Source organism: Paroedura picta, chromosome 2 (assembly GCF_049243985.1).
Source record: "Paroedura picta isolate Pp20150507F chromosome 2, Ppicta_v3.0, whole genome shotgun sequence".
NCBI classification, from domain to species: Eukaryota; Metazoa; Chordata; class Lepidosauria; order Squamata; family Gekkonidae; genus Paroedura; species Paroedura picta.
Genome location: NC_135370.1, coordinates 46,372,742 through 46,391,221, shown reverse-complemented (window position 1 = coordinate 46,391,221; position 18,480 = coordinate 46,372,742). Strand labels below are relative to the sequence as shown.

Genomic DNA, 18,480 nt, shown 5'->3' with positions numbered 1-18,480 from the left:
TCCTCTCTCCACTCCGCCCCTGCGTTTCCCGGGCAGCCGAGGCGGCTCCGGCGGAGGGCGCCGCGGGAAGGGACTGCTTGCCTGCCTGCCTGCCTGGCTGCGAGCGATGCCTTTGCGGCTGGCCGTGGCGGGGTCGCTGAGGCGAGGCGGGAAAACGGCGCCCCAGAGCGACGGCCCCGTCTGACGGACGGACGGACTGCGGCGGCTTTGCGCCGAGCCAGCCTCGCTCGCCCCCGCCCGCCCGCGCGCTCCCCTTCCCCTGAACTTCCCGGAGTGGCTTAAGACGCCGCCGGAGCGAGCCGCGGGGAGGTCGAGCCACCAGGCGACTCCTCGGCCGCGGCTCGGGGCTCTGAGCGGGCGGCGAGGCGAGGAAAGGAAGGAGAGCGAGCGAGGAGGGGGAGAGCGTGCCGAGAGCCCCGGGCAGCCGGGGGAGAAGGGGGGTGGGTGGGTGGGTGGGTGGGTGGGGTGGGTGGGGGTCGGGAGCCGAGCGAGGGGCGGGAGGTTGCCAGCGAGGGGGCCGGAGAGAGGGAGGGTGTCCGAGCCCCGTCCCAGCCCCCTCTCGCCCCCGCTTTCGCCCAGCAGGTTGGAGACTCTGGCGAGCCCCTCCGTATTATGTCTGCACTCCGAAGGAAATTTGGGGACGATTACCAGGTAGTGACCACCTCGTCCAGCGGCTCGGGCTTCCACCACCAGCAACAGCAGCAGCAGCAGCAGCAGCAGGCGTCGGCCCCTAAGAAAAAGCGCCAGCGCTTCGTGGACAAGAATGGCAGGTGCAACGTGCAGCACGGCAACTTGGGCAGCGAGACCAGCCGCTACCTGTCGGACCTGTTCACCACCTTGGTGGACCTCAAGTGGCGCTGGAACCTCTTCATCTTCATCCTCACCTACACCGTGGCCTGGCTCTTTATGGCCTCCATGTGGTGGGTCATTGCCTACATGCGGGGTGACCTGAACCGATCCCACGACGAGGACTACACCCCGTGCGTGGCCAATGTCTACAACTTCCCCTCCGCCTTCCTGTTCTTCATCGAGACCGAGGCCACCATTGGGTATGGCTACCGATACATTACCGACAAGTGTCCGGAGGGCATCATTCTCTTCCTGTTCCAGTCCATCCTGGGTTCCATTGTGGATGCCTTTCTCATTGGCTGTATGTTCATCAAGATGTCGCAACCGAAGAAAAGGGCAGAGACGCTGATGTTCAGCGAACACGCTGCCATCTCCATGAGGGATGGCAAACTCACGCTCATGTTCAGGGTGGGCAACCTCCGCAACAGCCACATGGTCTCTGCACAAATCCGCTGCAAACTCCTCAAAGTAAGTGAAAGTTCTAGCCCTCTATGCCAAATGCCTTTGCACGTTCCTCTGGATTGCATCTTTCTCTCAAATTCATTGGCACCTGTTTTATTCCAGTCCACGCCTCACAGTCTCTCTTAGCTCATTATCCGCCTGGTACCTTCCCTTTGACTTTTTCCACTTCCAATGCATCTACTTGGGAATTTCCCATGAGCTCTTATCTGTATGTATCTACTCCTGTTCTCTCCAGCATACACAGTTGCTTGAAGCCTGATTTTTAAAATCCCAATTCCAACTTATTTTGGCTTTTTTCTTTTCCCCATGTAAGTAGGTTTTAAAACCAGCATTTGTATTAAGCTCTCTTCCAGCCGTTACATTTTGGTTTTCTTCCCCCTCCCTGTTATTTTTATGCTGTATGAAATGTTTCAGTAGCGTACATTGCCTCCTTTTTTTTAATCATTAAACCCACTAAACCATCTGTTCCTATTTTTTTTTTATCCATCCCTACTGAAGACCTGTATATGTTTGTGTATACTTGTAATAAAATGAATCATTTAGATCTGGTGCTGCTAAAAGAAGAAAATATTTTTTTTCAAACCAGTCCATTGAATAAGTCATAACCCCTTATCCCATATCATAAAGGTGTATTTTTCAGTTCACTGGAGGCCTAACTTCAGGAGCATGGATTGTGTGCAGTGATAGTATCATTAACATGTGTTGTGTGCAATGTGTAATATGCTGCATTAATGTATGTTTTATTAAATTGTTTCATGTTGTTTTCACCATGTTGTTACCCATCTTGGGTTCTGGGATTTCTGGGAGAAAGGTGGGTATGTGTTTTAAGTATATAACATTATACCATCTAAGGAAAGTTATTTTTCTACCACCTTTTTAAGGCTACTCAAGTATATTTGGTCTGAAATATAAATGTGGTTCAGAGCCTAAGAAAACATATTTGGTAATATATTCTAAAAGGGCTGTATAAATTCACATTACTCTTCTTGGGAGTCCAACGTTAGGATTACAGCTGTAACCTTAAAAAAATAAATACCTAATTAAAATACCATCACTACTGAATCTTGTTACATAATGGTGACTATAGATTGTTTTTGCCCCCTTGAATTAATGCAGGTATAACTCTGCATGGTCTCCTAACCACCAGGGCCACCCCGAGGACATACATGCTCCTGCCTCCCTCCCTCTTTTGAATAAGCATTCTTCTTGGAAATCATAAGTGCTATGCTTTAGGTCTGCTTGTTCTTTGAGGATGGTGGAACTCTAGCTTTGGCATTACATATATGCATGCTATTTATCAGGGGTGGCCAAACTGTCTCTCCAGCCACTCATGGACTACAATTCCCATGAACCCCTGCCAGCATGTGCTCATGGGAATTGTAGTCCATGGACATCAGAAGAGCCACAGTTTGGCCACTCCTGCTATATATGGATAGTTCCAAATGGGTTCAAGTGGGTTCACCCATTTTCTCACTAGTTAATACTAGTTAGTACATTTTAGCTTGTTGCTGTGACTTCTAGGCATGATAGGGTGAAGGCAGATATAACATTAAGACCAACAGTTAGCACTTTACATAACACACAGCCTATGAATGCAGGTTCAGCCAAGGTAACTGTAGATAAAGCTCAAGAGACTCCTCCCGCTTCCAACTGATTACCGTATGAAAAAGTGAAAAGTAAATTGTGAAGAAAGGAAGTTTGTAACTACAGCTGGCATTGCTCAAGCTGGTAGTCCTAACTTGAGAGAGACAAATAGGGGTTGGAGCCTGCCATTTCTTTCTCCCGAGGTCTCTGCTGCCTATCAAAGTTAAGTCCCAATAATATGCATATTCTGCTTTTTTCAGTTTCTATGTAACTGATCAGTAATTTCTGATCAGTAATTTAAAGTTGTAAAATAAATTGCACGTGAGAGATCCTGGTTGAGGTTTGTCTAATCTTTAGAGGGCATCTCACCTACCACGTAGCAAACTTTTGTTACACAGCAGACTTTTGTTATTAGTCTGCAATAACCACTTACGAAAAACAGACAGTGAAATTTAGCCCAACCTCAAATTTCAGAGGAGAGAGTTGTTTTTTATATCCTGCTTTTCACTACCCAAAGGAGTCTCAAAGCGGCTTACAATCGCCTTCCCTTCCTCTCCCCACAAAAGATACCCTGTGAGGTAGGTGGGTCTGAGTGAGCTCAGAACTGCTCTGTGAGAACAGCTCTGTGACTAGCCCAAGGTCACCCATCTGGCTGCATATAGAGGAGTGGGGAGTCAAACCAGGCTCTCCAGATTAGAAGCTGCCAGTCTGCACGAATGTGTGAGATCAGATTTGTATTGTGCACCAGTTATTGTACTTGTTGATAAAAAGTTGCCCCTTTAACATTGAGATATCTTTGCATATGATTTGAGATAGCTGAAACTGCTTTCGAAAACAACAATAGAAATATATGCTCAACTTTACTATATGGTATTGCTCCTGTTTTCCACTCAGTTGCACTATTTCTGTAACATTCAGTGTTCATATTTTTATTTTATTAATTATTGTATACTTCCATAAAAAGGACCTTAGATCAAAAACATCAAAGTATTGCATGTTGTCCTGTTTTTACATGACTACACTACTGCACACTTAAAAAATACTCCTAACTTGTTATATAATATGACTGTAGGAGTGTATACTGTGTCAATTTAGAACAAAATATGCACAGATGTTTAATGTATGGAAAAGCTGTATTACAATGTATAGCAGAGTACTCGGAAAAAAAATCTCTACTATTTGGGTTCCTTTGGGGGAAAGAGTAAGGGGATGTGGGGAAAATAAAGGATTTTCTTAAAAACAAGTACAAGAAAATACAGTAAAATTCAGAAAGCCAGTTTGGTGTAGTGGTTAGGAGTGCGGACGTCTAATCTGGCTCGCCAGATTCAATTCTGCGCTCCCCCACATGCAGCCAGCTGGATGACCTTGGGCTCTCCATGGCACTGATAAAGCTGTTCTGACGGAGCAGTAATATCAGGGCTCTCTCAGCCTCACCCACCTCACAGGGTGTCTGTTGTGGGGAGAGGAAAGGGAAGGCGAGTGTAAGCAGCTTTGAGACTCCTTCGGGAAGAGAAAAGCAGCATATAAGAACCAACTCTTCTTCTAAAATGTGGAATATGTTTCCTAACTTATTATTGCGACAGTGGCCTCTATTAACACAAATAATACACTCTAGATCCAATGAAAAACTGATCACAATCTGTAAAAAAAAACCCATCAGATTTGTTCCTCCTAAATTAAATACAAATATCAGAGGGCTATGTCTATTGAAAAGAATTTTCCATTGAAGGACTTTGGATTTAAACGATACAAGGTGAAATGATATCTTTAACATAACAACATTATCATATTGATAGATTCAAGTGGGTATTGGTCTGAAGTAGCACAACAAAATCAGAGTCCAGTGGCATCTTTAAGACCAATGAAGATTTATTCAAGTCTGAGGAAGAGTGCTTGCACTTGAAAGCTCACACCTTGAATAAATCTTTTTTGGTCTTAAAGATGCCACTGGACTCTGATTTTATTATATTGGTTAAAGGAAAGTTCAGAATCTTTAACAGTGAATGCTACTGATATAGTTTATGATGTTAGATGGCACAGTAAATGAGCTGGGAAGAAAGTCTTAGACTAGGAGTGGGTGGAAAATAGAGTTAAATAGTAGATAGGAAGGGTTGTGGCAGTTTTATTTATTATGTGTTTTTTTTTTTATCCTGTCCACCAGCCAGAAATATATTTTTAAAAACCTTAGGCTTGTAACTTGGGCACAACAGTAGAGTGTTTTTTGGGTTTTTTTTATACAAGGCCTACATACAGGAGCATGTAGAGGCATGGTATTTCTTATACCCAGTTCTTGATCGTCCCCATGGAACGTGAAGAATGTCTTGGTAGATTGGTCTCATTATGGCGGCATGAGAGGGGATTCAATATTCTGGACCAGAAGGTGAAGGAGCAAATGTGGAAAGTGTGTATTAACAAATGAATGGAACATATTCTCCCTAAAATGGTAGGAACTGAAATACATGTGTTTGATTAACTGAAGACAATTATTTAGAACGGCCACTTCCAGATTTCATGCTTGGCAGTATGTTTGGACAAATCCATCTGCCTAATTAACAATGTCTATGTACACTGCAGCTTGTTAAGATATAGTGGCATTCTATGTCCAGCCAAGTTGCCAAGGAAAGTTTGCAGCTGTTTCTGGATATTGAGATTATTTGGACTATTACTAGTAGTCACTAATGAAGGGCAAGATGCATAAAGATGGCAAGTATTGCGTATTGGTCGGTGGTTAAAGAAATCTGGAGTATGCTACCCACTTAGTAATGGTGTTTATTGGGTGTCTTCATATAAATCACGGTCTCTTAACCTAATCTGGTTATAAGAATAAAGAAGAAGAAGAAGAGAAGAGTTGGTTTTTATATGCCGCTTTTCCCTACCCTAAGGAGGCTCAAAGTGGCTTACAGTCGCCTTCCCATTCCTCTCCCCACAACAGACACCCTGTGGGGTGGGTGAAGCTGAGAGAGCGCTGATATCACTGCTCGGTCAGAACAGTTTTATCAGTGCCGTGGCGAGCCCAAGGTCACCCAGCTGGTTGCATGTGGGGGAGTGCAGAATCGAACCTGGCGTGCCAGATTAGAAGACCACACTCCTAACCACTACACCAAAATGGGACAACCACGTACAGTGTCCTGAATTTAAAAAAATAATATCACAAGGGTGCAGAGGGGAGAACCTATATGAATAATTCCAGATATCAGTAGAACACAAGAAGTATCAGCATTTCAGGAACAACATAGTCTGTACCAATGAGAATTGCAGTGGAAGGGCAAAACTTCTCTTCTTCTCTCGGTTGTTACCTCCAGAATCCTGATGGAAGACGGAGAGGGACAATTTGATCCTCTTTCCTCTCCTTAGTAACCATTATGGCTCTTTGTGCAAATTCTGTGATACCGGGAATCATTTATTTATTTAAAACATGTATTAGCCATCTTTCTTCCTTACAGAGCTCAAGACAACTCACAATATAGAGAAAACATGTCAAATAAAATGTATTAAAAGCAAGATTTAAAATCATAACTCAGGACTACTAGTAAACTGAACCAAACATGATCCTAAATAAAAACATCTTCAACTGCATCCTAAAGACTGAAAGTAAGGAAGCCAGATGCAGCTCCCTGTGGAGGTGGTTCCATAGCTGTGGCGCTGTCACCAAAAAGGCTCTCATGTACTTACCAACTGGGCTTCTTTGATAGGACACTCAGGAGGGCCTCTCCCTGGGTGATTCTGAGCCAGCGGTTCCATTCTGGGCTGCCTCTGGTGCAGTGCTGTGGAGCTGCATGCTTTGCAGTGTATGGAGTCCCCATGGAGGACACATTTTAGTAGTGGATCATCTCTGTTGCGGAAATGTGTCCCGCAGGGGAAACATTTCAGCGGGATACCTAGTGTCCCCCCTGGAAACATGGTAGCGGCAGGTAGGTTCCGCCACACGGGGGTGGCAGGGGGTGTTGTAGTTTTCTGGATGGTAGGATTGTGTTCTACGCAATCCCACCTTCCTGCAAATGAAAACAAACAATGCCTTGGTCACCCTGTGGCATCAGGACATACCGCGAAGCCACCTAGGGTAGCGATCCCCAACCTGTGGGCTGCGGACCACATGTGGTCCTTCGACTAATTAGAGGTGGGCCCCGAAGGACGCCTTCTCTCCCCCCCCCCGGCCCTTTACTTCATCCCCCCCAGCCCTTTACAACACACTTCATGGTTGTGGCGTGTCTGTATCTTATTTTGAAGGGATGTTTAAACATTACCATAGCAATCAGAGAGCGCTAGGGCAGTGGTTGAGAGTAGAGGAGTAAACTACCCCCACCGGGCATCAGTAAAAGGCGTTGAGTGGTCCCTGGTGAGTGTTCCCCGGTGATAAAAAGGTTGGGGACCACTGACCTAGGGCATTATTTGTTCCCTGCAGGCCTCCATAAGGGGGGGGGGGAGCTGGGCCTGGAAGGCCAGGCTTTTCCTGTGCTAACAGGCCAGCTGTGGGACAGGGCCCATTGGCCCCCACAGCGCCGAAAGGGAACATGAAAGAATCCGTGTTCCCTTGGCGTGGGGCTTCTGGAGCATGCATGATCCATGCCCGGGAGAGCAGGGGCCTGGCGGCAGTGTCATATGGATAGAGGGATTTGCCCTGCCTCCATATGGGTGCCCTTTCAGCCTTTTCCACCCAAGTAGAATTGGCCCCTGTAATCGTAATTCTTGAATTGGAACATTAGAGAATTTGAACATTAATCTTTAACCAGTTCCTTTATTTTAAAACTGTATCTTCATGCTTCGCAGCTGGCCTCAAGAATCAAAGTGAAATTTGATTTTCAACATAATACAATGAAACACATTAGAGAATGAAGTTTCTGTGCTGATTTCAGTTTTATTATATAGGCATCTGTAGAATGAAGATTGATTAATATTGCATAAGACCTTAATATGCTATCCTTACTTAATTCTTGACAACAGAGGAAGGGAGGACAAGAGATGACTTTGAACAAATGAAACAAAACCTATTTATTTAACACTCCTTGCACTCTTAGCATACTTCCTGAGATAGCTTCTAAAACTCAATATAAAAAAGATGGACCAGAATTTTTTAAAAAATGTTGAAAGCAATTTGGACAGTTTAAAAGAAGAGTGCAAGTACACACTAATAAGAATACAGGACATGCCTTGCTGGATCAAACCATCTAGTCCAGCAGAAGAAACTCTGGGGAAGGAGGAAAGCAGAAAAAGTCCACTTCTACCAGCACCTTCCTCTGACAGGCTACTGGATCCATCTTTAGCAGCCTCTTTCCTTTCTCCCCTGCAAGTTTTGCTTCGCTTCAGACCTTGTCATCTGTCAGCATTTAGGCCATTCTATATTTGTTTTCTGATGATATACAAGTTCTTTTTAGGTAATCAGCATCATTTAAACTTTCAAAACAGAATGCTACAGATGTCCAGAGTTGCATGGTATGCACAGATGTATTTTAAGGAACACATGTTTAAAATATTTATGTAAAAGCTCATGGTTGTGTGATAGAATGGCATAGCTGTGAAAACACAGCCACTGATGTCACCTAGTGAAATTTAATTCCTTGTCTTGGAACTGTGTCAAATAAAAACTGATATATGTCATCTGAGGTTTTAATCTGTTATACAAGAAATTCTTTATGGCCCAGGTTGTGACCTGTTTCTGTCCTAAGTAAACTTGTTTACTTGCTTCTAACGATTCATTCACATGATAAACATAACTTTGATTAAACTAAAACTGGGACACAGTATTGTCTGGGTTGACACAGTATTTCCAGTTCCCTTCCTCTTGGCAACCCCCATATCCTCACCTTTCCCTGCTTCATTCTCTCCTTCCCACCCACCCTTTTAACTGCCACAACACATCTTCAGCTATATTATTTATTTAATTTATAACCTCCTTTATCCACAAGGGGGATCCAAGTCACCTTACAACATTTTCCTCTGTTCCATTTTATCCTCCCAACAACCCTGTGAGGTAGGTTAGCCTGGGAATATGTGACAATTCCAAGGTCACTCAATGAGCTTCCACAGCAGTATGAGGATTCAGATCTGGGCCTCAGGGTTTTATGAGGTGGCTGCTGTTGAACAGTTGCAAACAGCAAGTCCTGAGTGAGTCATGCTAGTTGCATGGTATCAAGTTACTCAGTGTCTCCAGTCAGGCCTGGGACTAATGAGATGAGTCATCCCTCAGAGGCCAAAAGAGCCCTAGAAAGGGCCCTGTCCCCTCCAGCTTCCTTTGACCAAGGGTGGAAGGTTGGCAATACTGTTGTGGTTGCCTTTCATTCACCACAACAGCCACTGAAAGTAGATTCATTCATTCCTACTGCTTCTTCTGTTATTTCGGGGCGCTTTAATTTCCTGAGGTTGATTGGTTGGTTTAGACATCAGATGGGGAGGGAGTAAACCCGGGGCTTTCTCCAGATTTGTAGAAAGATCTGCCGTCTCTGGCCATGGCTACAGTCTCCTGATTTAATTATGCACATATGGGGAAATTTGAGCATTAGATATATTGATGTGCATGGCCAGAGCTAGTTGCCAAGTTTATGCACAGATCTCATTCTGCCATCAACCCCTCCTTTCTTACACAGAGTATGACAAAGGACATTTCAGTTAAAACCTAATTGTGACTTATGTCCGTGACTTATGAATGCAAGGTGGGGATAACTGGAGTTAGTTTTCCGTTCACTGACTAAACCAGGATTCAACTTCAATTTAAAAATCCAGTTAGTGGGAGGAAGACTAGTCTTGGTTAATCTGCATGGCTGCATTTGCCAGAGTTTGAAAAAAACTCTATGGTTTCTTTTTCTTGCTCCACATATAGGTAAGAGGGAGGGGGAGGAGTGGGGAATGTGTAACAGCCTGACAGGCCAAGCTCATAATGGTTATGATTACCATCCGAATGCAGCCTAAGCATGTACGATCCCTAAATCTTAAACTTTAAATTCAAGTGTGACTCTTAATGCAAATACATACGCTGTGCATGCAGAAGATGTCAAGGTCAGACGAAGGGTCTCAGAATCCCATGTTTTGGGGGAAAGTAGAGTACTTTATTATCTGTACACCGCCCGTGGCGCCGCGGGCGCCACGGACTAAATAAATGGTTAAGGGGCCTTGAGGAGGGCTCTGTCCGTGATGAGGAAGGGTCCGAATTGGACCCTTCCTCACGACAGACAATCGGAGGGACCAATTGGCAGGCGCGAAGCGCCTGCCGATTGGTCCCTCCGATTCCCAGCCCCAGCAACTGCGAGCCGCGCTCAGCGCGGCTCGCAGTTGCTCCCGGCCTGACGTGGTGAGAGGCGCGAAGCGTCTCTCACCGCGTCAGGCCGGCCCCAAGGAAGCCCCCGCCGCAAACACAACACAAGACTCCAGCCGTCGAGAAGCTGCAGAAAAAAAAGAAACACCCCCGGAGGAGCCTTTCGCCGCTAGCGCGACGAGAGGCAGCAGAAAAAAAAAAACCCTGTAGGAGCCTTTCGCAGATCCAAGCAGCAGAAAACAAAACCCTGAAGGAGCCTTTCCCAGCTCCAAGCAGCAGGAAAAAAAACCCCTGTAGGAGCTCCAAGCCGGCACACCCACGAGAGCTAGCAGGAAAAAAAAACCCTGCAGGAGCCTTTCACAGCTCCAAGCAGCAGAAAAAAAAACCCTGTAGGAGCCTTTCGCAGATCCAAGCAGCAGAAAACAAAACCCTGTAGGAGCCTTTCACAGCTCCAAGCAGCAGAAAAAAAAAACCCTGTAGGAGCCTTTCACAGCTCCACGCAGCAGAAAAAAAAAGCACCTCCTGGTGTCCCCTGGGTCCTAGCGCCCATTGCATTCCTGGTTGCAATGGGCTTTCTTGCTAGTTTAAAATAAATTGAATCTGGTATTACATATATTGGGAAAGAGCTTACTCTACTTGAGATGCTGGAGAATATCTTATTAGCCAGAGAATATAATATAATTATAGGGACCATGGGAGATGGACCAATGATACTAGATAGCTTTATAAATTTGTAATCATGCTGATCTTTACATTTTAAAAAAGCTTACCATGTAAAGATGCAATCTTTGTTTGTTCTGCTACATGGTATCATCTCTTATATATTTTTCAGTAGCTGTGCTTACTCATTGTTCCACTATTTTAGTACTTTGAACATCTTTCAAAGAGTATTTTATCTTTGATCCTTTTATACCATTCTTTCTCAACTTCTGTACCATTGAGAACCCCCGAAACATTCTTCAGGTTTCAAGAAACCCTGGAAATGGTGCAATCATGCAAAATATGGTTGGGAAGTATAGCTGTGTACATGCCCACCTGGGGCCCTTCCCTTTCTCACCCCATCCAGGCCCATCATTGGCCATTTGGTCATGATGGTGGACATGACCATATATTATATCACCCAATAAATTTTAAAGAAATTTTAAAAAACATATAAAATTAACTCCCACCCATTCAGGAAACACTTCCTCAAGAAACTCCAGGGCTGTCAAGAAATCCCAGGGTTTCAGAAAATCCTTGTTAAGAAAGCCTGCTTTATACAAATGCATACGGAAAGCCCTCTAGAATTGGGGTAAAGGTAAAGGTAAAGGTATCTCCTGTGCAAGCACCGAGTCATGTCTGACCCTTGGGGTGATGCCCTCCAGCGTTTTCATGGCAGACTCAATACTGGTTTGCCAATGCCTTCCCCAGTCATGACCTTTTACCCCCCAGCAAGCTGGGTACTCATTTTACCGACCTCGGAAGGATGGAAGGCTGAGTCAACCTTGAGCTGGCTGCTGGGATTGAACTCCCAGCCTCATGGGCAAAGCTTTCAGACGGCTGCCTTACCACTCTGCACCACAAGAGGCTCTTAGAATTGGGTTAGCTCCTCTCAATTTTTTGCACTCAAGATCAGATGGTTCGCCTCTGTATTAAAGCCTCCATCTTGCATTGCTTTATGTCAATGCAGGCCCCATGATTTTTAGAAGAGTTGGTTTTTATATGCTGCTTTTCTCTACCAGGAATCTCAAAGCGGCTTACAATCTCCCTACAACCGACACCCTGTGAGGTAGGTGAGGCTGAGAGAGCCCTGAAATTACTGCTCAGTCAGAACAGCTTTATCAGTGCTGTGGAGAGCCCAAGGTCACCCAGGTGTCTTCATATGGAGGAGGAGCGGGGAATCAAACCCAGCTTGCCAGATTAGAAACCACTGCTCTTAACCACTACACCATGCCGGCTTTAGCCTTTTTTTACTTGTCAAAGGAGACTCTGTCCTTCTTTTTTTGAAATAGAAAGCAGGTTGGATCAAACTCTTGGAGAAGAACCATAATTTTGGTCCTAAGGTAACAACATTATAAGAATTTTATATATCGGCTCGTATCCAGCTGCTCTGCACAGTGAAGTTTGAAAGCTTCCTTGAGCCTAGCAAACAGGTGGAAGAAATATGTCCTTAGGAGGAAGCTTTCTTAGGCTGGAGGAAATCTTCCATTTTGTTGAATGGTGTGATATGCCATTCTATCAAACGCCTATAGTGGAGCAGCAATTATTATTTATATATCATTTATTAAATACCTATAAATAGCTAGACACTGCCCAGAAATTAAAAATAAAAGAAGCTTTGGCAGTGGAATATTTTTCATGTATGTACAACTTCAACCATAGAGGGTCTAGATACTTATTAAACTAGCCAAGGTGAAGGTGCTCAGATGCATGCCACCATAGAAATTAATATTGGTATTGCTATAGTGTTTTTGTTGTTAGTTGCCTTGAACACATTTCTGGGTAAGTGGGATGCATGTTTTCTGAATGCATCAATTAAGAATATGGTATCAGCCAGGCCTGTATTGTTGCGGAAGTATTTAATGGCCAGAATTCAGAGAACGGCAGTTCAACACATGAACGGGGTTTTCTGGTTTCTTGCTGTACTACCCTGTGGGATGTACCCTGTGGGAAAGCATGGGATGTATCATAGCAGGCTCCCTTCTGCTCATTGCACTCCATTAATGCTAGCTGAACCTCATCCATTGCAGAATTTAGACCCAGAGATTCCCCACCAGGGGTCCATGGACCCCTGGGGGTCTGCAGGAGCTGTGAAGGGGCTCCACAGGAGCTGTGAAGTGATGTAGTAGGGTGTGGGTGGGTTTGGGCTGTCTTTTTACTCTTCTTTCCGCCCTACATGAAGTAGAGCCAACATAGTAGTAGTAAAGACAGGGGGAGGGAGCAAAAGGAGGACTAAGGGTGTAGATAGTGATATCATTTCTGGGGGCGTGGCCAGCTCATATCACTTCTGGGGCTCCTCAAAGCATGAAAAATGACTTCAGGGGCTCTTCCACAGTCAAAAGGTTGAAAAAGGCTGGTTTAGACAAAACAATTGAATTTAAGTTTCTAAAGTAACACCAGTTATCTGGAGGCATTTTAAATACAAGCTACCTGTGGTTAACCAGGTTGAGCAATTAGTGCTTACAAAAAGAGTCCTAAATAATGCCAGATTCTGCTATGCTTGAATTACACAATATTTTCTGTGCATATAAGGTAGCATAAATGTTCAGGATCTTATTGATTCAGATTTAAAGTACTTTAGTTAAGATGCATATAGCCCTCTTTCCTTTCTGTTTTCATTTTATGTGATTCCCCTGTCTTCCTCCAGGAGGAGGTCTATGAAACTAATGAATTTAATATTAATTTAATCTAGTTTACTGTTTTTTTTTGTCATGGCTGGCAATTGCTGTAATAAAATTTGATTGCTATTAATTTCATCTGTGATTTAGAATCTTAAATGTTTACATTTTATTTGTATAATAACTGTTATCTTTGACTATTGTGATCCACCCTGAGCTCTTGGGAAGGGTGAAATGCAAATACAAAAATAAATAATGACTAGAATGCAGGGAGAATGGCAAATGCTGGCAGGGGGGGCTCATGGGAATTGTAGTCCATGAACATCTGGAGGACCACAGGTTGACTACCCCTGCTCTAGAATATCTGTTAAAAGGATCGAGCAGCTGGTGATGTGAAAGACCTGTGCTTGAGACCCTGAAGCGCTTTTTCCAGATAGACTGGACAGTACTGACACTGATATGCCAATTGTCCGACTCTGGTATAGTGGTATACCACTATGGTATACTGAATACACATAAATCCATGTATGCTGCTTTTATTCACATATAATTTTTAGGTTACGTTCAACACACTCGTACAACTAAACCCCACATTTATCTTGGTGCTGGTCCACCATTTTATTTGTAAAGCGGACATGTGTTGGCTTTTTATTACACAGATTTACATGTATGCACAGATTTATTACACAGATTTACATGTATACATTAAAAAATGTATGTACATTCACTGTAGTGCAGACAGGGTTAGCGTAAAGCGTCACCACGTGTTGATAACTTGGGTGCCCCCTGCCCTGCAGGCCAACTATAACCGGATGCATGCTGTCTCTGTCACTTGTTTGAGTGGGCACATTTCCCTGCCAAGCAGTTTTTCATGTCTTATGAGCCAGTGAGCTTTAATTATAGTAAGATGTATTTATAAATAATTCATGTATGTTCTGTAATGTTTGGCTTCTGCCCTCCCTTCTCTCCTTTATAACAGAGCTGCATAATCATTTGTTTGGATTTTGTCTCAGATGATTGATGGTGCAAAGTGTTGGCAAAGATGTGACTTGCTGTCAGGCTGGCTTGAAAATCACCGAACTGGTGGCTGATTTTTTTTTCTTTTCCCCTCCTTTCTCACTTTCTCCATGTTTTATGTAGTCTCGGCAAACACCTGAAGGTGAATTTCTTCCCCTCGATCAGCTTGAACTGGATGTAGGCTTTAGTACTGGGGCAGACCAACTTTTCCTGGTTTCACCACTTACCATTTGCCATGTGATCGATTCCAAAAGCCCCTTCTATGACCTTTCTCAGCGAAGCATGCAGACGGAACAGTTTGAGATCGTCGTCATCCTAGAGGGCATCGTGGAAACCACTGGTGAGTACACTGATCTCAAAGCTTACCAAACCGCATGTGTAGTAGCTGTTCCTTCCCCCGCTCAATTTCAAGTCTTATTCCTCTCCACCCCTATCCCCAAAATAAACTACAAAGGCATTTCTGTGTTCAGTGTTGCAGGTGATTATTATCGACAGTGACAAGGTGACCTAAATACTGAATGTTTCAGATATATTAGGCACAGATTCCACAGATGTATCTGTTTCATGTCAAAATATGTAAGAAGGAAAGCAGCCTACTGAGGTAACGATGTAATTTCTGTAGGTTGGTATAGTATTGCTTCATAGCAACTTGCCTTGTGTTGTTATTCAGTTTGCATTGCCTTTGTATCCTCTCTTATCAGTGTAGGTGTTTTCTTGCGCTGTTTACACACAGTATGTTGTATCAGAGAAACCGAGTAGTGCAGTTGAACTTTGCATGCCTGGATGTAGTATCTTACTACACCTGCTGCTGCTGCCTCCTGATTGACGGATCCTTCATGGGGAAAAAATATCCTCAGCAATTGTAATTCCAAAAGCATCATGTTCCTCCACAGCAAGCATTCCAGAAGTCCTGTGAACAATCAGCCATACCCTGCAAAGCACAGTTGACAGCTGGATTGTATTTGTGCAGAGAGAACCCCAATAATATGTCAGTTAATTAATTGTAGCTGATCTACTTTTTGGCTGATAAATAGGATACATATATGTGTCTGAAGTAAATATGTTTTTAAGGGGAGTTACTTAACCAAAATGTTTATTTAATTTTTTTTCCAAATTTGCCGTTTTGCACCATTAAAACTTAGAACAAAATTAATTGGGGGGGGGAAACCTTCTTGCTTAGTAATGAATTTCACTGTGTTTATAATGTTGCCCGTACCAGTTGGGCTTTGATCAACAAATTACTCTTGATGGACATATTTATATGGAACAGAGCAAACGGTTGGGTTTGGTAGATGTGGGATTAAATTATAAGTAGGAAGTAGAAAACACACAATTCTAAAATACAGCACACTCCCCCCACCACACATTTTTGCAAGTGAACTGTTTCCTACTCTGACAAACCCCATGAAGAAATTAGTGCCCTACCCTCAGCCCCTTCCCTCCAGAGAGTGTGAGGGTGTTTCCGCACAAGGACCAATGTTGCCAATTGGTTCCACAAAGCGGAAACGCTATTTTTAAAAGTGCAATCTCAGCGTTATGCATACCTGCTTTTTTAGTGGAATCCAGGAGCGTTTCATTTGTTTCCCACAGGTTTCCGGTCTCGCAAAAATTGCTAGACAGGAAGCGATTTTTTCTGTGCTATGTCCCACCCCTGGCCGTCAATCAAACGAACAGCCAATGGGTGGTTGTTATCATGCTCCGGGAAAGCCCCTTTCCCTTTAAGCACAGGTTAAAAAAAAACACACGTTGCAACGAATATGCATTAATTCGTTGCAACAGAGAGACCCATCTAGCTGGCAGCTGGTGTGTGAGCTGGCGAGTCATTGTTACCACGCTCCCCCAAGTGAAAAGAAAATCCCCCGCCCGGCGCGATTTTCGGCCGAAAATAATGGGAACTTGCAAACGGGGCTGTTGTACTTGGGGACTTAGGGGAGTTTTAAAGCACTTCTGTGGAGGGACTGTAGCCGGAGAAGCCTCGCTGGGTGAATGAAGCCTCGCTGGTTCGTTGCTTTCTGCTCACTCCGAGAAAAAAAAATGGCGATCGCTTTGCCGGAAGTTTGGAGGAGAGAGCCAGGGGGAGGGACTTTGTTGGAACCGCAACAATGGGAACACACAGGTCTTTTTCGCTAGTGTTGCAGATTGTTTGCAAGAGTGTAGCGCTTTTCGGAGGGTGAATCCACTTTTCCAGATTTCCCTTTAAGCGCTACAACGAAGCGTTTTTCGCTGAACTGTTTCAGGAGTGTGGCAGATTGTGTGCGACGTCTTGTGGAACTACAAATTAGTAGCGTTTACAATTTGAAAGCCTTCTGCTACATTAAAGTCATGCGGAATGGCCCTGAATTTCCGTCAGTGCAACACTCAAGCTGCTCGAGCAACACAGCTTGGACTTGCTGGAGAGAAGGGGCTGAGGGCCGGGCACTCCCCCCCACCCCCACTGACCTTTCCACCTGCCAAGCATAGGCGGTGGGCAGCTGGAGGCAGGTTGGTTCTCTGGCTGGGCTTTCTGCAGAGCGCCCCCCCCCCCCAAGCTGGATCATATGCTGGACTGCCAGTGCGATGGGGAAAGAGAGCAGCAGACAGGATGGGGGTCTGTGGACCAAAAATGGGAAGGCTGGATGGAGGAATGCCTAAGAAAATTATGCTTTTTGCAGAGACCAAAGGGGGGTGGGTGGGAAGTCTGTCAGCTTCGCCATACCCTCCACTGGTTTTCATCCCGCATTTGCTACTTGCACAGCATGTGGGGAGGGGAAGACACGGCAGGGAGAATGCAATGTGTGGAGGGGGGTAGTATGATTAAATATCACACTACTGCAGGCGGGAAGTGTCCTGCCATTTTGGCCACAGTGCAGAAATGGCTTGAGTCTTGCCTTACAAGTCTCTAGTTTGCAGGTTCTTCCCTTGCCCTGCAAGGGAATGGGAGAGAAGCCATGGGAATGGACAACCAGAAGAAAATCAGAGTTAGTTAATAAGGGACTTAGCCTAGGTCACACAGGAATCTTTAAATGAATAATACAACTAAGTCCTTAAGTACATTTTTATCTTTTTCTGATTTCTTGGAGGGACAAAGTCCCACCTGTTCCCATGGAGGAGTGTGCTGTGGAAAGTGCTTCCTGTCTAACAGTGAATTATCAAAGGATCATACGATATGTGAAGATGTCAGAGAAAATTATACAAAATTTCATAATACACACAGCATTTCAAAAAGTCACACGAGTGCAGGATTCCGCAATGTCTCCTCACAACCAATCACAATATATGGATGTAACTCCCAACAGGACTTCTTGAAATATTGTGTGTATTATGAAATTTTGATTAATTTTCTCTGACTTCTTCACATATCATATGATCCTTTGATAATTCACAGATTATATTGTTTTTGAGAATAGTTTTGTAGAGTTTGTATACTGTTATCAAAATTGTTTGTCTACTTTTTCAGTTTGCATAATATTTTTTGTATTTGTGGTTTCTTTGTGGTTCGTTTATTTATCCTTTCTGAATCTTTCCCCAAGGTTCTCTGTTTGTTTTGTTTCCCCGTCTAACAGTCCCAGCTTCTGTCCTACTTGTTCTTTATATCCTGCCTTTCCTTGTGGTTCAAGGTGGCTTAAAATAAACATTATCAGTAAAAAACAAAATAGCAAACTCCAAATTTCCTCACCCCTTAAAAGATGCCTGTATTTCAAGCCTCCTCAAAATATCTGGCAAAAGGCAAGCTTTTGACCATCTCTTCATTTTGTTTCCTGGACGTCATACATGTTTTGGTGGCAAGCTTTGATAAATATCATCAGCACACCGGATTGTTTTTGCATTATATCCGTCAGAATCCCGGACTGTGCCAGCTGTGCTATCACTACTTGTTTTGATGGTTCAAACTGCTTATCATTCTGTGTTCTCATTTTTGAATTCTCCCCTATGGATTTGCTAAATTTCAGGTATTCTTTGTGTTAAAAGTAACAGCTGAGTATGAGTGATGAATGGTTTGGTTTGCAGTACGGAATCCTATGGAAA

General features: G+C 44.1%; 1 protein-coding gene across 2 annotated transcripts in view; it reads left to right on the top strand.

Moving 5' to 3' along the window:
- The first annotated feature begins 481 nt into the window (after nt 1-481).
- The window catches only part of KCNJ3 (potassium inwardly rectifying channel subfamily J member 3), a 194,037-nt gene continuing 176,038 nt past the window's right edge, over nt 482-18,480 (top strand). For both annotated transcript variants that reach the window (XM_077320011.1, XM_077320010.1), the window contains exons 1-2: nt 482-1,317; nt 14,599-14,815. In XM_077320011.1, coding sequence (XP_077176126.1) covers nt 613-1,317; nt 14,599-14,815 — 922 coding nt within the window. In that variant the 5' untranslated portion in view covers nt 482-612. The remainder of the gene's footprint in view (nt 1,318-14,598; nt 14,816-18,480) is intronic.